Source organism: Ursus arctos, unplaced genomic scaffold, assembly GCF_023065955.2.
Source record: "Ursus arctos isolate Adak ecotype North America unplaced genomic scaffold, UrsArc2.0 scaffold_30, whole genome shotgun sequence".
Classification (NCBI taxonomy): domain Eukaryota; kingdom Metazoa; phylum Chordata; class Mammalia; order Carnivora; family Ursidae; genus Ursus; species Ursus arctos.
The window spans coordinates 26767715-26785886 of record NW_026622986.1 but is presented as its reverse complement, the minus strand read 5'-3'; the positions used below and the strand labels follow the sequence as shown (position 1 = coordinate 26785886).

At 45.7% G+C, this 18172-nt stretch overlaps 1 protein-coding gene across 17 annotated transcripts in view; it reads left to right on the top strand.

Moving 5' to 3' along the window:
- The window catches only part of CELF2 (CUGBP Elav-like family member 2), a 556236-nt gene that overhangs the window by 380546 nt on the left and 157518 nt on the right, over window positions 1-18172 (top strand). For 5 of the 17 annotated variants that reach the window (XM_044392047.3, XM_057304590.1, XM_057304587.1 and 2 more), the window contains one exon: window positions 8809-8862. The exons of the other annotated variants lie outside the window; for them this stretch is intronic. In XM_044392047.3, coding sequence (XP_044247982.2) covers window positions 8809-8862 — 54 coding nt within the window. Of the gene's footprint in view, window positions 1-8808; window positions 8863-18172 lie in introns of those variants that run through there. 17 annotated transcript variants of the gene reach the window in all.

The window sequence follows — 18172 nt, the reverse complement described above, 5'->3', positions numbered from 1 at the left end:
ATGCAAACCAGAAACTTTGTTTTCCCTTTTTGCTCTATCGTTATTATCCTTTGTGTGGCCTGTGTGTCTGCTGTTCATCCTTAGCCGGCTAAGGAAAATTACACACAAAGTGGACTGGAGTATATCGTTGGGTCACTGGACAAGATTCCAGCGTTCCCTGATGGCCACGGGCTTTGGTGTGCTCCCCGTGTGAATTGTTGCCATTCACGGTCCTAAATAGGGAATCTTTCCTGGAATGAGAGGTCTTTTCAGGACTCTTTGTTTCTGAATCCAGAGGCACCTTGGCTCTCCATGTCGTCAGATCGCTCCTCTTCCATTTACAACCCATAGCCATGTCCCTAAGCATGTTTAGCCACGCACGTAGTTTTATCTTTGCCTGATCTCCCTCGTGTCTCCTGGGTGAAAAAATAAGGCAGTGTAGCAGTCAGCCCAAGGCCATAGCACACAAAAACAGAACTAGATCGGAATGGATGTTTATTTAAAAGAAAAGAATGGAGCCAAAATGGTAAATACGGTTTTACAAATTTGGACTGAGATTGAATGGTGCCTTAATAAAAGTTACAAGTTATCAGAATTTTTGATCAGGAGCCGAGGAGACAGATTATTTATCTGATCTATCCATCCACCCACCCATCCCTTGTATTGCGCCAGGCTCTCCGCTTAGGCACACAGATACTTTAGGATGATGACCACAGAAATGAACAAGAGGTGATGGATTAAAGAGAAACTTCTACCTGAGATGTTCAGGTTTTTGTTTTTGCAAAGATGATTCCTTGGAGAGAGGAACTCCAACTTGTTATTAGTTTCTGCCTTGTCCTGTCGGCGAGAAATCTTCATGCCTGCGGCGGTGGGACTGGCAGACCTTGATGGCTGGCCAAGTCAAGAAGTCTGCACTTGGGTTGGTTTCTGAGTGTTTAAAGAATTCTTGCTTAAACACTGTTAGCTTCAGAGGTAGAAGTAATTAAAAACCAATGCTACTTCCCTCCCTTTTTGTTTCCTTTAATATGATGAGCCCCAAGAGCTTCTGTAGTCATTAAAAAATAAAATGCTTGTGCAAAGCTTGTCCCCATAAGCCTTTTTGAGTGTGGCCCCCATGCATACAAACCAAGATGTCTTTGTTAAGTAGGTTAAGCCTGTTAAAACGATTGAGCTCAGTGTTTCATAATCACGTGGCAGTGGATGTGAGGCAAGTGGGTTTCTCTTGCATTGAATGTGGACTATAAGTTATAGGAGTATAAACCATCACTGTTGGCTGCTTTCATTGGGAGGAAATTGCTCTGATCGTAATTATCTCCATGGCGTAGACTGGAGATGGCAAGCTGCTGTGTCACTTGAAAATTCATTTTTGTGAACACCTGACCCCAAGTGTGTAAAACGGCCAAGCAGAGCCGTGCCCGGGCTCCCCACGTGGTGAGATTTCCTTCCTCCCAGCAGGGGCAATGGTCACAGTGGCAGCAAAGAAGCTTCTCACCCATGGAGAGCCACACATCCGAGTGACAGCTGCCCTGATGGTGTCAGAGACAGTATACATATGTTAGGTTAAAACAAAATTTACATCAAAGGAGTTCTAGAGCTTAGCGCCATCGGAGCTGCCCAGGAAAACCCCACGATCTTGTTTGTTGGCATAAAGTATGGAACCTGTTCGGCAAGGCCTGGTTTAATAAGGGGTTCCCATGCTTTTCCTTACTGCATTCATTAGGATGCCTGGCCTTAAAACTAACAGAGGGAAAGGTATTCTAGCCGTCTTGGAGTCGGTATTTTTAGCAACAAAGAGAATCCTGCGCCGTGACCCATCATGCATCATCATTCACGCTTGGCCCGAGGTGGTCCTTGCGCGGCATAGAGAGCGCACCGTGTAGAATGGATAGAATTGCTTTTGCTGACCGGTTGGGATACGCAGAGTGTAAATATTGGAAGTGAATTTTGCCCGATTGCTTCTTTCTCCTGTCTTTAGCCAACAGAAATGCAGGGCTGTAACTAATTGAAGCTGAGAGTCAGGCAGCGGTAGAGACATACATGAATCATAATAAAAGTCAAGGGCAGCTGATACTTTGGCCGGCTGGCAAAGTGACACACCTTTTATATTTTGGGTCAGAATAACATTGTGTCCTTTCTAATTCTTGAGTTGCTTGGCTTCCTAAAATGACCATCTTTATTTAGATTAAGGACCCATTTAGAGTAGTTTTAATAATGTATGGTTTCATACGTAAGTGGTTCCATAATTTATGTCACCATTACTCTCTGTCAGGGCCTTGAATGTTATTGTTAATTAAGGAGGGGGAAAAAAAACAGCAGTATCTCCCTCCGGTCAGCCAAGCAAGTTGCCCTTGTTATCGATTATTGTCTTAAAAACAAACCCCAAACAACCCTGGTAGCCTGTCAATAATGTCCAGTTAGTGAATTAAAAATTGCCTCAGTAAATCTCATCATCCCAGGTTCACAGGTGAACTGCCTCCTAGCTAGAACCCATTTATCACGAGTAACCCATTTACCAGGGGAACCTTCTACTGATTTACGCCCAATGCCTCCCTCCCACACCTAAATTATTAATGTGCATATTAAGGAGATCCCCTCCCTTCATCAGCTGATGCATTTTGACTTTCCCACACAGCGGAAGCCACAGATCTTTAGGTTTTATGTCCTCTAGGTGAAAATTCCCGAAAGAACAAATCCCTTTTGTAAATGCAGTACACATGACTGTAAGCCTCACAGCCAAAGGGGGTGGGATTTCCAGGAGCAGTGTCTGAAGTAAACATGGAAGGTCTGCTCTTTCTGAGCATAGCTTCAGGACACATCTGGCGTTCCCGTTACTTCTAGATCTTTCTGTGCTTTGCACTCCTGGTCCCTGTGTGCTGAGGTGGAAAGTTGCCAGGGTGTCCAGACATCATGATGTTTTGGGTTGCTAATGAAACCTCTATGTGCAAGCCTCAGAAACACACAGATCTCAGAGTCTGTGTGTAGTTACAGGTACGTAATTACCATCTTGGATTCTCCGTCCGTAGGAATGCTCCCTGTCCTCAGGGACTCATGCCTTCATTCAGGCATACTCTCTCCAGTCAGCTGGTCTCCAAAATCCCAGTGCCTTTGTGCTGTTAAATATATTCCTGATTCTGTGGACACAGAAAACCTCACTCAGTTATATTTCCCAGGGGAAATGTGGTTTCCAAAATTGATGCCATATGACCTTGGGAGGGGAATTAAAATCGTTTTCACAGTGATTTGGGTTGTTGTTTTTAAAATTTCTGCATCATCCTGTCCTTGATGAGTTTTCGGGCTTCAGCCTCAGTAGTGTTTCTGTTTCATTGTTGTTTTCGGTAACATAAGACATGAATCTTTCCAGGTAGTTTTGCTTTCCCTCCATCAGTCTTCTAGAAAAACAAACAGATCATGATTTTCAAAGTAAACTGGCAGCTAAAAAGACAAGATCATAGGTATCCCACTGTCCGTGGCTTAAAAGCGTCATGCTCTTGGCATAGTTACTGACTGAAATACTGTTTCCGTAGTGTGTCCCATTTTCAGAGAAGCGTGAGCCCTGTCACCCGAATCCCAGAGGAACTTAGGATCTCTTCCACACTATCTCGGAAGGGCTTCTTCCATAGCATTTTTTTAATGACTTGAATGATTATGGTAATACCTCTCCAGTGTATTTGATTTGATTGTCCTTATAACATTGTCTATAAAAACAAACATGCAAATTTGGAAAGCTGTTTGTGGTACCTTTCAAAGCGGAGGGTGGGGCTATGCTGGTCTTGGTGGCCACCTGTCCCCTGCTTGCTCTCACTTAAGGCTGAGCCGCCTAAATGTAGTCAAACCTCTCAACATTAAGCAACAACAACAAGAAAACAAAACAAAGCCTAGGCAGCGATTTGTTTTCTGCTTTCACTTCTGAACTCACCGTTAAAGCTTCGCCACACTTAAATTGTAATCTCCTATTTATTTCCCACGCGTATAGCCGCCTTCTCTTCAAGGAGTCTAGTTAGCAAATATTGTCAGTTCTGGGAAATTATGATCGTAATTTTGGTTGCCCCAGTTTAGAGCTGTCATTTTAAAATTGAAGAACTATTGTAATATGCTTTGTGGTGGTGTTATTAAAGATAACAGTAATTATTTCAATAATTTTAAAATACCAACAATAATCATTGCAGGTGACTTTTCAGTCTCGAGATTGGACTCTCTAAAACCTTTCCAGATTGATGTGAACTCGTTTGTGAAGAGTCCTAACAGGAGCAAAAGAAAATGAGGAGTACTAGCCAGGGGAACGCTCCTAAAAGGTTGAGGATGTTTAACAGATTGGTCAAAGGCAGGCTGTGTTTATAATCTTTTTGTTTCCATGACCACAGATGCTTCGTCCAGTTTTTAGTAACATAGTATCATGTTACGTGATTTACAACTGAAAAGTTTTCAGTCTCAAGCCCCATAGTTCTAGTTGAGTTATTAAACTTCAACCTCATGACTTTCCTTTTATGTTTCCCCGATTCAGATAACCCCTTTGGCCCTATTAAAGAACCCATTGCTCGAGTCGGGATTTACATGTGCTCTTGAGTTATTATTCCTCCCATCCTGTTTCCCGGGGTGGGATAACCGGAAGAGAAGTCGAGGAACATGGGAGTATGCAATGATATCATAGGCTTTTGTTGCTGTTATTGATAGGTTTTGGTTTGGTTTGTGTTGTTTTATTTTGCTTTGAGGTAAGGATATTAATTCCTTACTCTTGAGTGAGGTGGAGAGGATTTTGAACTCTGGAGTCTTCTATCAGCTTTATTACACCTGTACCTGGACTGTAATGCATGCGCAGGGGACACGGTGCGTGGCTACAGGCCGTGGCATGGGTAGGACCCCTGTCTCTGGAGAGGCAGCTTGGCCACAAGAGAGCCCAAAAATCTTTGTGTTCTGTGAGCTAAGCCTTATGCTAAACGGAAGCCCGAGGCTGTTTCTTGTGGACCAAACCCTAGCTTGAGATCCCTGGGTCTTCACAGCCTCATGGTGATTTCAGTCAGGGAGGAAAGATTGTGGGAATGGGCTGTTAGGAAAAGTAGTATAGCCTTTTTCCTCAAAACAGGAACATTAGGCTTGAGCCGTGCTGTTTCCACTTCCCTCTGGATCTCCCGCTGCAGTGCTAGATCTTGCAAAAGCTGCGAGAGGCACCCACCCCTTGGAGTGGGAGGCAGCCCTGGTACATGGTACACCAGCCATATGGAGTTGCAAGGGAACATTCTAAAGAGAAAAATGCTTCATGGGGAAGCAGTAACTTGTAACTTCTTCAAAAGCTGCACCACACGTTTCTGCCCTAGCACCAAAGCCCAGTGACACCCCAAACCTTGGGTTTGACCCCATCCATCTTCTTCCAGGAAAGTGGAGTGGGAGGACTGGAGTCAAGAGTAGTAATGAGTATGCTTTGGACTGAATGTGTTTCCCCAGAATTCATATGTGGAGACCTAATGCCAAGGGTGATGGTGGTATCAAGAGGTATATATAAGGGCCTTTGAGAGATGATTAGGTCATGAGTTTGGAACCCTCCTATTGGGGTTAGTGCCCTTATAAAAGGAAGTTCCTTCATCCCTTTCATCACGTGAGGACACAGCAAGGAGACAGCCATCCATGAACCAAGGAGCGGGCTTGCTCTCATCAGACACTGAATCTGCTGCTGCTTGGATCCTGGTCTTAAAGCCTCCAGAACTGGGAAAAGTAGACGCTTGATGTCTCTCAGCTACCCGGCTTATGGTATTTTTGTCAGAGCAGTCCAGACAGAGATAGGGTGGAGAGGGGAGGGTTGGAGCAGCCAGTGGTTCCCAATGTAGAGTTGTGCAAAAACAGTTGCTTTGCTCCATGTGGTCACCTCAAAAGGGACCAAACATTGGACGGGGGAGGGAGGAAGAAATATTTTGACACTTGGTTCAAAACCTTGGACGGTCTGCCGCACAAGGCACTAAGCAGTGGGAAACGTCAGGGCAGTGACTGTGTCTTACTCATCAGTGTGTTTTGAAACACACTGCCTGGCACTCAATAGAGTTGTTAAATAAATGAAGGAAAAATACACTGGAACGAAAGAACGGCGGGCCCTGTGGCCAGGTCACAGAGCACTGAATTGCGAAGAAGTCCTCATGGGCCAGTCTTCCTTTTGTCTTCGATCAGCAGAATTATCACCCTTGTCATACTTGAGGGTCTTTAAGGATGTTCACAAAGAGAACATAAAAAATGTGTTCCATGTCTGAATCATCTTTTCCAAACAAAAGGAAACTTCTTTGTCCTGCAGGGACTTTTCCTACAATCTGACCTTGCACTGTGTTCACGGTTCCACAGCATGTTCCAGATGCATCAAGCTTACAGAAACCCACAGCTGGCGGTTTGGGGGACCTGACAGGTCCTCCTGGGGAAAATTTCAGCAGCACACGTTTGGCTGTAGACTACTGAAAGGTGGTTTCAGATTCTGGATTCTGGCAACCCAGTAATAGTTAGCCAACCACGAAGAGCAAGGGGCGGGAGTTGGGCGGCATCAACCCCATTATCACGAGGCTGGCTTTGGCGTTTATTTCTCGGAAGCTTACAGTCTGCCATGGTCAGACCTCATGGGCTGAGCTCTTAGCTTCCAGAAACAAAAGAGATTAACCACCTTATAAGAAAAAAATTCCACCCATTACTGGGTGAAGTAAAGCGTTGCCTCATGTCTGCAAAAGCATCGTTGGAAGCCATCACTGGTGCCTAATTTTCCCACGAAACCAGCCATTACTTTTTTTTTTTCTTGTTCATGTTAACCCACCAAATTTAAGCCACTCCAGGGGGGTCTATCCCCTCTCCTCTTAAATATAGATAGATAGATATTGCATTTTTAATACTCTCTTCCAGGTTTTTTGACGGGTTCTACATATGCTAATAGAAATAAGCTTATTATTTGAAGCACAGAACTGCTTGTCACCGAAGCTTCATTAACACCGTTATCACCACCTGACATTTATCTTATAATTTTCTAGAGCTGACTGTTGTGTCTCCATGGAAACCCAAATTGCAATTGAAACAAGTACGGTAATAAAGGCATCCACCGAGATTGACAGCATGCAAAGCCTGGTTACATTTGTGTCTAGCTCCTTCCGCAGCTACAGCTAGAGAGGGGGAATGTGCACTTTGGGTGTTTGGAATTAACTCTGTCCCTTCACAGGTGTGCCGTACCTGGCTCTGCATATGTGGCGAGTCTACTGTAACGTCATGGGTCCTGATATTAGTAATTAGGTCGCTCAGTTTTTCTGGCATCATCCCAAGGCATTGTGAATATTGGATGTAAAACTAATCGTGGCGCTATTTGGATCTACAAGGAAATTCTTCCTGGATGACTGACACGTGACATGTTGGTCAGGCCTTAGGATGGATTTCTTACTGGGCACAGGGAGCGACCACTGGCTTGTACTATTTCTTCCCCCTTGATATCGAGGAACCTGTGCTCTTTTAAGTTCATGACTTCACATCAATTTGGTTGATGCCTCAAAGCGAAGAGTCATGAAACTGGAGTGGGTCCAGAGTGAATTAATCTGAAATTAATTTGATTCTGAAAGACTCCATCTGGCTGTGTTTGGGAAAGGCAGTTAGACAGATACATAAACAAATGATCATCTGTATTCATTGTGCCAGATGTAGTGTCAAAAAATGAAGAAATGGCTTTAAAAAAATCAACTATGGGGAATCTTGATATAATGATATTCAGCCTCTTAGAATAACAGCTATTATAATTTAGCATGTAATCCTATTTTCTTATTTGTTTAGGGGGTTAGATCTGATGGTGTGTTTTTAAAGAAATAAGCAAATTAAATGTCAAAGCCTATTTTAATTGGTGATTTAAGATGCTAAATGGAATTTATGAGATACTGGGGGAGGAGGGCTTATAGATTTCTGAATCAAAATGTGGAATTTGGTATTGATTTCGTCTTAAGACGTGATGTCCGGGAGTTGAAAACTAGCAAAGTACGATGTCATTTGGACTTTGGCCTTTGATATGTAGTTTTGTAGCATGACCAACTGGTGTGTTCGTATCATAGGGAAACATACCCAAGGAGCTGACGTGCATGGAATTCTGGAAGTCTTCCTTGAGTAATGCTACAGACTTGGCAGTGTTTTTCCATTACTTTTGCAAATTTCTTTAAGCAGACGATGGGAGAGGCGAACGTTTTGGATTGCTATCTAGGAATTTAGTGCAATCTCTATAGAGCCTCTTGTTTCCTTTTCTTATGCTGGGACAGAAAGCTTCTAGAAAATTCATGATTAGTTCCTTGAATGGTATCACAGGCATCTATTATGGGCTTTTTATTTCCAATTTTCAAACCGCAAACATCATCTTTTGTGATGTCTTAAAGAGAAAGAATTAAAGTTTACTTCTTGATCAGTGAACAAACATAATTTACTTTAGAAAAACAAAATCCCCAAAGGGAGCAACTCCTCTCTCCCCAGCTTCCCACCCACCTCCCTCGCTGGTCCCAGCCAAACGCAACAAGAGTCACAATAACAAGATGGTAAAAATAGCACAGACAACTTGGGGAAATTAACCCGCCAAAAGCTGAAGTGTCTTGGCAAAATCAGTCGCCGCATTTAATGACAGCAAATTAGATGGTACCCAAACCTTGAATTTTGATGCACACCCTGTGTTAGGTAGGACGAGAGAGTAAAGTCTCCGATACCTGGAGCCCCTGCGGGATGAGTCAGCCTTATTAGCTAAGTTTGCACTGGAGTTGAAAGCGTATCCTTTAAGGCCAGGTTCTTTATTGTCTCATTTTGAAGGAATCCTTCTTAACGATGAATTATATATTTCCCTGCCTTCTTACACAGAGTTACTGAGCATAATGTGACCCTTCCGATGAGACAAGATTGCCATTACACAAGGTAATTATTCTGCTGTGCAGCTGTCCTTGGGCACTCGTGGAGAACAGAAGGCAGCCCCAGCTCGGAGTGGGCTTTTCCACTACTGTGCCCCTTCGAAATCGGTGGCTCTCACTCCCGGGGCCACTAGTTGCAAACCCTCTCCTTTGCTACCTGCAGTCTCCTGTGGGTTTGAAAGGCAAATGATCAAGGCTGTGAAAAGCCAACACAAAGCCTAAGAATCTTTGAGGAATGGGTTGAGAAGCTCCCCAAAGAATTGAAAGGGCATAAACATCAGGGCAGGAACTTTGTGACATACGTTTTGACTGCTCTGAGGTCCTTTTTTCCTGAATTCTCTTGCTGGTATGCCACAGATGTAGGAGTTTGAAGGCATTGCCCCCCAAAAAAGAAATACATCTGAACCTAATGAATTGTTCGTCTACAGAAATACTTCTCTTCTCTCACAAGTGGATGCCGTTCTGTGATCTGAATGGTCATTAATATGACGTAATGAGTTCCTATATATACTGTCAGCTTTAGATTTTCCAGATCAGTGGAAGGAAACTGGCATCACTAACCTCCGGCACATTTGTATCAGGCCTTATACTGCTGGCTGCATCCTTCAGGCCGGCGTTCATTTTAACTTGTACTCCTTGATTACACATCATTTATGACCGAGGAAGGTAGGCCAAATGCAGGTTGAGAGACCAGCCTGAGATTCAATTTTGCCATTGATAAATGATAAAATGAATAATGAATGGACAGATAATCAGTGTTTAACGGAAGGGTAGATAGAGTTCTGAATACAGGGCAAGCACAGAAGTCATTGATGTCTTTGTCCTTTCGTCCAAAGTAGGAGAGCCCCCGAATGGTTTTTGCAATGGTTTTATCACCAGAATGGCCAGAATTAGGACAGTGACTGTGCTGGGGCAAGTGGACCCAGCGGGCATTTAGAGAAAAATAGGCCTGACTCAGTAACTCATTGGAAATAGGTGTATCGACCCTCAGATTCAATAGAACGGTACCAAATGGGATAACATGGTTCTTTATAATTGCAGAACATGTGACTTAAAGTTTACAACGTTAAAGCCTTCTCGCTATATTAAATCTCTTGATTCAGAAAATATATGGTAGGGACACACTGAGACACAGTATAGGCCCCCTGTGCTCACCTTCCAAATGAGGTCTTCTCTAAACATCTTATTTAGAATTGCACCCCTCCGCCCAGCACTCCATGTCTCCATCCCAGGCTTCGTTTTTCTTCACTGAAATGAACGACCCCTCTCTAATCTCCTGGAAGACTCCCCTATTTTGCCATTTTATCCACCACCACCACCCCCCCCCCCCGTCAAAATAAGCTCTAAGGCAGTTTTACCTCATTTTGTTCATTGCTGTCTCTTCACCTTGAAGAATGCCTTGCTCGTGGGGTCACTTTATCAATACCTATTGAACTAATGATTGAGGGAGACGTCCCTGACTCCGAGAATTTCAGAGTCTCACCGTGTACCTGACTGGGGGCTCAGTTCATTACTGTTTCCGTAGGTTCAGCTGGCAGAGAAGGGGAGACATCTGGGCAGGCAGGAAGTCTGCACAATGGTGTGTTCTGTGTAAGATGTTGCTCCTGGTCTCAGATTTGGGGCAGGGTAGGAGGCAGTCGGAGCCGCTAAGAAAAACAGGGAAGTCACGCGTGAAACCAAACTGAAGGAAAAGACGACAGGAAGGGATTATTGTTCGATGTGCTGCATTTGAGGGGGTGCCAGAGCTTTCTATTGGCTGCAGCAGTGGGAGAGAAGATCAGAGGGTCAAGCAGACCAGGAGGGAAGGGACTGCCACGCACAGGGTGGTGAACGACAGGAGTGCGAGGGTAGGTGGCCTCCGCGGGACGTCATGTGGAGTGCTAGATGCCAGAGGAGAGGTGCAAGGGCTTCCGTGGATGCCAGTGGGCCCCCACTTTCTGGCCTGGTGAGTGTAGGTGGGCAGACAGGGCTGTGCCTCCCATCTCAAGGTGGGGCAGTGCAGTGATGGCCGTCCCAGCCATGGGTCTCTCCTGCGTGGCACGGTCCCCTGTGTCACGTGCAAGCTCCACGGCAGGGAAGGGCTCCCGGGCTGCTCTCTGTCAAGTCTCAGCCCCTACGATAGCATTTTTGTCTTTGAAACCTCTTGCCAACTCAGTGAAATGGTACAGCTCCTCTTCCTTTGCCTCTGATCTGTTCATATGCCACTTAAAGCTTTGACCACCAGGCTGAAGTGTGTTCAGAATGCCATGTGCCAGCCCCCATGGCCCAGTCCGCCACTTGTTGCCGGTTTACTGCAGGCCCTCGTGTATGCCTCTGTTCTGGGCATTATTGCTTTGGATTTTGGTTTCATGTTGTGCACTGTCTTTTCATTGGCTTCGAGTGGCTTCGGGGCATAAGTGACCTGTTTTCAAATCTAGCACCGTGCCTGGCATAAAGCAGGTCTTCCATAACTGCGTCATCTGAAGGAAAGAAAACAAGATTTGGGGAGAGAATTAACTCCAAGTGGGTTTGACAGAAACCTGCAAAGGAGAACCATCCACTTTCACCACCAGCGTGTCTTCAGGGAGTGGACAGTGTGGTCAGCCCACCCTGCTGGCTTCCTCTTGCATCAGTAACTCCTGACAAAATAGTTTAGCCAGGGCTGGCAGCAGGAGTTACGTGCCTCAAGAAACGCGGTGGCTAGGACCTAGGGACGGGGCTCCCAACAAGTTGTCGGTGCTGTTTGCCCTCTCCGTGTACGTCCCTTACTTTCATCATTTGTAGCTAGCAGGCAAATACGGGAGGCATCTTAGGTGAAGATTCGTGTTCAGTATGGGGAGTCCCCCAGCCTTTGTCTTCATTGCATAATGATTCACATTTCACTTACTTGATGGGACCAAACCGGCGTCATCCCCATCAGCCAGAAGGACCATGTACAGTGACTTGCCCCGGCAGACAGGTGAATTCCGCAGCACCAAGCCATGGGGAGGTGAATCAGATGGGGGGGCACCTAGAAAGGGGCATGTGCCCAGAACCAGGGTGCCCACACTCCATCTTCCCATCCACAAAGTGGGGGCAGTAATACTGACCTCAGCCTTGGGGGGGGATTAATTAATGTGAGCTCCTTGAGGACTTTGAAAATGTGAAGCCCAATATAAATCTTATATGTCACTATTATTTCCCTGTTGCCATTTCTGGAAGTTCATCTAAAAAACCTCTCCCTATGCAAACGCCTTCTGCTCTGCTCTGAAGTCCCCTGAACTATTTCTGATAAGTCACTGAGCGAAATGAGTTCCCTGGGCAGGGGCCATCCAGAGCCGACGCTTCACTGCTTTCCCAGAGAGGGTGATTGTATGTTCCGACTCCAGGTGCCCCCTGGATGCCTCCAAATTTACTTCTTTCTGGGGGTTTTCCAGTTATCTGCTTTTTACTAGCAGTCAAGTTGAGTTAAGGTAATAAGGTTTCCCTCTTACTGGGTGAGTCCAGATGCCCATGTTGTGTGGCCTTTCTGCAGGAGTCACTTCTTACGAGTCAGGGTTACATTTCACCCTATAAACAAATGTATAGCTTTTTGACCTCCATCCAAATACAATCCAACATCAAGTCCAGCAGGATGCCCGTCCCAGGGGTGCTCTTTCCTAGTCATCTGTGAATGAAATCCATGTGCTGGACATTCTTAATAAGTTAGATATTTTTTTCTGCTTGGTCAAAGCACAGGGATGAACGTGTCCCACGTACGTGTACTTACAGGAAGCTTGAACTCGGCTTCAGAGGAGCACACATTTATCTACAATATGACCATTTGGAGAAAAGGCATTGTCTCCTGCAGCAACTTAGGATATGATCTGCTCCAGTTAATCTTCTGTGAGTCCAAAAGCTGACCTCCAGATGTCTCGCCTCAGGGATTTGGGGTCCCATCCTGTCACGGGCATGGCCTGGGCTCGCAAAGCTTCGGCGACCCTCGGTAACTGTACCTTCCCGGTAAATACAGGAACATCATTGGTTGCGTCATCTTATCGGTGAGACAGCAGACATCCAGAGAGTTGTGTTACATTGACCAAAACCCTTCAGCAGCTCAGAATCACACTGTAATTAAACCGTAGCTGTGTCCGTCGGTGGCAAAGGCGCTGTGTGGAAAGGCAGCCACAGCAGATGGACGTTTTGCTCACGGTGACCCCGAACTGGTACATTTTCAAAAGGACGTGCAACTCCCAGAGCTTGAAGTTAGATGACTTCCCTTCTCCAAAGTGAGAGGCCATGGAAGGTTTAGAATTAGAGGATTATGACTTCTGAGTGGGGCCGTGTCCAAGTCTCTGCCGGGCTGTCCGTGGTGCGGCGTGGGAAGTGGCTGGTGCTGGACCCTGGGTGCCACGTTGCCAGTTGACGGAGGAGTCAACCGGGTTTTTAAACAATACGCAACAACAACCTGGACAGTGTGGAAGATTGTTAATAGTACTGCATTTCACGCCCGTCCTGTTGTTGCCCATGCCCGCCGGAAGGCACCAGGCTCCTTGCCAGCTTCCTTCTGCCTTTGCCTTATGCAGCTCAGTCTTGGACAATTTCCTGTGATCACCAAACAAAGCCTGTTTCTCCATGTGCTATTACTTAAGTACAAGTGATATTTAAAAAACGATTCCTGGGCCCTTTGAAAGAGTAGCCTGTCATCTGAGTGAAATGATGGGCCTGCGGTTGGGATATTAGGAAGAATTGGCACAAATTGAGAGAGATGACGCTCCGGTAGCAACCTCGAGTCATCAGCCAGTCGGCAGCCCCGTCTGAGCCTGCAGGCTGCTCTGCACGGCTCCCCAGCCTGCGCCTTAGTCACCTGCGAGCCCCCGGGGACTGCATCAGACACAGCCGGGGAATCACCCCCAGGCTGGAGGCAGCTGGTCATATTACCTAAATTATCTTCTTCACACATCGTCATCTGGGCCCAAAGCAGAGTCGCAGGTTTACAGGAATGAGGAGCCAGATGAGAACGATTCTCTCTCTTTGTTCTGCAAGTAAGGAAACCGAGGTACAAAGCGGTGGCGTGGTTTACCTGGGACCCCACAGTGAATGTAACGCTGAGCCATGCTGAGAACCCAGGCCATGCAGACCCCTGTCCCACACACTTGCTGTCAAGTGCCTCCAGCACTGGTGTCATGTTCCTGGCCCCTTATTCTTGGTTTCCCAAAACCCAATGAAAGAATATTTTACTGATTTTCAACTCTAATTAGTTTTTTTAAAGTATATTTGCAGCTAGAGGTATTTAAGTAAAGTTAAAACTTGTTTCTCAGTTGCACGAAGCCCATTTCCGGTGTCTAGTAGCCACTTGTAACTATTGGCTACCATGTGGACTGTGAGGTTATGGAACATTTCCATCACTGCCCAGGGTTGGGCAGCACGGATACAAGATCTTCTCAAAAACAAAAATAAGGTGGATGAAGAGGATAGGGAACAGTAAGATTGTTGATAAACCATCAGGGAGATTAGTTACCTTTATACAAAATTTTTGCAAGACAAGGCATCCTTTTGTGTTGCTTTGGGATGGGTATATCTTCTGAATGGGCATTTTAGGTCTTTGTTTTTTCAACATTAGTACAACTACTTATAGCCGCTTATCGTTTCTTATACCCATTTTGCAAGTTTGTTATTCTTTCTTTCCTATAGATTAAAGGAGATAGAATGCAGAAAGCTGCTCTCCAAGCAACCAGATGAAAGGAGCTATTCTTTTGTTACCACTCTCCAAAAGGGAACTTGCAATTCACGGGGCCTTGTAAAAGCTTATTGTCCTGGAATTAATAACAATGATATGTTGAATCAATTATTACAATGTTTGTACCGTTTGACTGCTTAGAGGCACCTCAGAAGATTTTGCATATCCTCTGTTGATCTAGTTTTCTTTACGCAAAAATGGAGTAGGGAAGTAGGTCAGTGCCTGTGCTAAAAGCAAAAAAGTAAGAGCACTCATTTCCCCCCCCACACACACACACATCATTATATTTTCGTCTTGGCTCCGAGACTGACACCCCCAGTGCCCGCTGGCTTGGTGCTCTCTAACTCGTGGTCCGATTCCATATGGCACCTCTCCGAGAGGAGCCTTACATTCGGCTCCTCGCCAAGAGCAAAAGCAGAATTGGCGCTCGGTGTCTTGTAGTTCGTAAGTGAGGTGCCAGCAGAGACGTATGTGCTTTCGTCGAGTGCCTACAAGTGGCCACTGAGTCTTCAGGAAACCTCAGCCTCGAGAAACCCAGCTCATGGAATACTGAGCAATGACAATTGGCCTTTACATCTCAATGTGTCCAGATTCTAGGGACACCTCTTCCTAGGGGTGTGACACTGGGAAAGTCACTTTACCTCCATGACTTTCAGTGGCATCATTTCCAAAACAGGGACGATGATGCCAATTTTGTGGAGCTGTTGGGATATTGTATGTCAAGTACCTGGCAAAGTTTTCTGGCAAAGAGTAGGCTCTCAATAACTATTTGAATTCGAATCTAATTCCTGCACTGTAATAGGTGCTAAAGATGGCTAGGGAATACAGACAAGTGAGCTAGTCTAATTTTCTAAGCCTGAGGTCAGAGTCTCGTAAATAGAAGATCATACTGAGACTTGGGCTAACTGTTCCCATAATGACCCCTCTGTGAAGAGCACATTGGCTCTCCGTGGCCTCTGGCAAGTACCCCCAAAGGTTTAACTGTTGGACACATAATTTCTGGCTTCCTTAAAAGTGTCAGCGCATACAGCCTCATGAGGACAAAAGAAGTCAGTAAGTCTCTGCTAGAAGCAAGCAGCAGCCAGGAAGAAAGCTGGGAGTCCAAAGAAGGAGGAGCTTGCCTGCATTAGAGCAAAGTTAACCAATCTGTTGTAGTACCATTAGGCTCTCGGCCCGGGATTCAGCACTGTGGGGTTGGTGGGGTTAGGACCACCTGTCCTGCACAGAAGCTTTTGACTGAGAAGATGTGCTATTGTGGTAGTTTGCGTAAGAAATAGACATCGTTGGATTTACCTAAGGGATCGTCATGCACTTAGCGTTTGATGATAATCTTTGGAAGGGTTGTTTGCAAAATGGCAGGTAGTTAGGAAATGATGTGTAGAGGTGGGTGAGAGGTGCTCATTGATGTCACCCTGTGGGGATAGAGAGGAAGGGAATCTGTGGAGATGGAGACGTTGTTACGTGATTATTGAGAAAAGTGTGTGTTTTAACATAGTCTTGATGGAGTCTCAAGTTCAGCACTTGGCCCCCTCCTTTCCGTAGATAGTAGAGGGGGGTGTGTGTGTGTGCGTGTGTTCTTTAGTGCTACCTTTTATTTGGCAGTGTGATTCTAGGGACCCAATAGGATTTGCTCTTGGCCTTGTCTTCTCTTAGATTTCCCCTGAGCCATTCACTCTCAGCCCAAGGGAGACCTGACACAGTGTTCGGCCCCATGATAGATTAGAAATATTTCATGCGTTGGAGCCCATTGGGCCTAGGTTTGAATTCTACTTCTACAGGATATAAGCCCGTAATCTTCAGAAAGGAACTTAATTCTTAGATGTTTGCATCTAGAAAATAATACTTTCTCATCGGGTTGTTACAAGGCTTAGAAATACTGAGTGTAAAACACCTCACACCGTATCTGGCATGTAAGTCCTCACTAAAAGGTAGGCATTATTATTTAGGATATGAATTGTGTTTGAGTCTCCACTAGGAAAAATTGGGGATTGAAAAGAATTTTCATTTGTAATGGCCACTCATTTCGAGTGCGTCACAAGTGCCAAGAAGCGATTTAACAGTAGAAAAAGCTAACACTTCTTAGACACTTACTCTGGGCTACGTTCTGGAACAAGCACCCGACTCTGTGACATGGCGTCTGTCACTCCCATTTTACAGACGAGGAGTTTAAGGCCCAGAGTGGCACAGTTACGAAGAGGTGGCCCCAGGATTCAGAGCCCATGCCCTGAGCCCTGACAGCCCACTGCCTCAGGACGATGGGAGGTCTGCAGGCACGTCCGCAGGGTGGCTGGTGGGGAAGGGCTATAAATGTGCACCTGCCAACATAAAGAACAAAGACATGAGGTCCAAGCCCTCTTGGCAGCTTCCGTTCCTTTAGGCTCCTCGGTGAGTATTTTTTGAGAAAAGGGGAAAGGCCCCTCCGGGGAAAGGCAATTACGGAATGCTTGCTCTGAGTTCAGACACGAGGACGAGCATGCCATCCCCTGACTCTTCCATGGTAGTCACTGCGCTCTGTACGAACAAGATGCAAGAGCCTCGTTTCTGGAGCTTCTGTTCCCTGTTAGCTGAGACCTGTGGCAATGCCTTCCTCTTTTCATCCTGGCTGATTGTCAGCAGCAGTCACCACAGCCCTTCCTGTCCCAGAAATACATCTTGCCACACTCCCTGCTCTCAACGAGCTGTGAGCACGACATTCTGTGCTGCGTGGGGCTTTGCCGCCTCCACTGTGCCGGAGTCAGCTCGGTGGGCTCACAGTGTTCACCGAATTCTCAAAGGGTGACTTGGGAAGAAGTAGAGGGACCTAAGAACAAGATAAACAATCAGCCTCTGCTATAAACAGGCATCACATTGCACCTAAACTGTTGAAAGAAGATGATGCACTCAGTATTTTATTCAGCAGAGCATTTTTTCTAACAATAAGGTTGATTAGAGAAAGCTCTGAAAGTGCTTCAAGTTAGACAGTCGGATTGTTTATCTCAAGAACAACAACAAAAAAAAATTAAGTGTTAAACTAGGGGGAATGAGAAGAAGTGGAAATTGGAGCCAGGACCTAGTGAAGAGTGTTTGCCATCATTTTCCTCTTGGGATTAAATTGAATTCAGAATTTCTCCTTCCCACAGGCTTTTTGTTTGTCTTTTAATCATCACGCAGGGTCTTCTTTTTTTTTTTTTTTATCCGGGGCTCAGGGCGACCCTAGCTAGGTCCAGAGCAGACTGGAGATGTTCTGGTGGTCCTTGATTGTTGGCTTTAACCTAATAAAGAACCCTGCTTAAGGTCCTTGAAGATCTTCTAATTATTACCCGCAGGCTACTGGGAAATAACACCTGCCATTTGCAGTGAAGTTTTAGTCCATGTGGCCCCTTTTTGACCTTCCTGCCTCCTGAGCTGGGGGCTGGCCGATGGTCATGGCAGTGGCTTTGCAGGTGCTCTATCTGCCGGTTTTGCACTTTCTTAGGTGCATTTTATTTTCACAGGATGAGATGTTGAACCAAGAACACAGGACTGTAAATGAGTGCTGCTCAGGGCATTCAGCCTTGTCACTAGTCAGAGTGGGCGGCTTTAGGCTGCATTTAGGAGTGGGGGGGGGTGATGAAGGAGGTAGGGGATTTTGCTTTACTGTTTACTGCAGCTCAAATAGGAG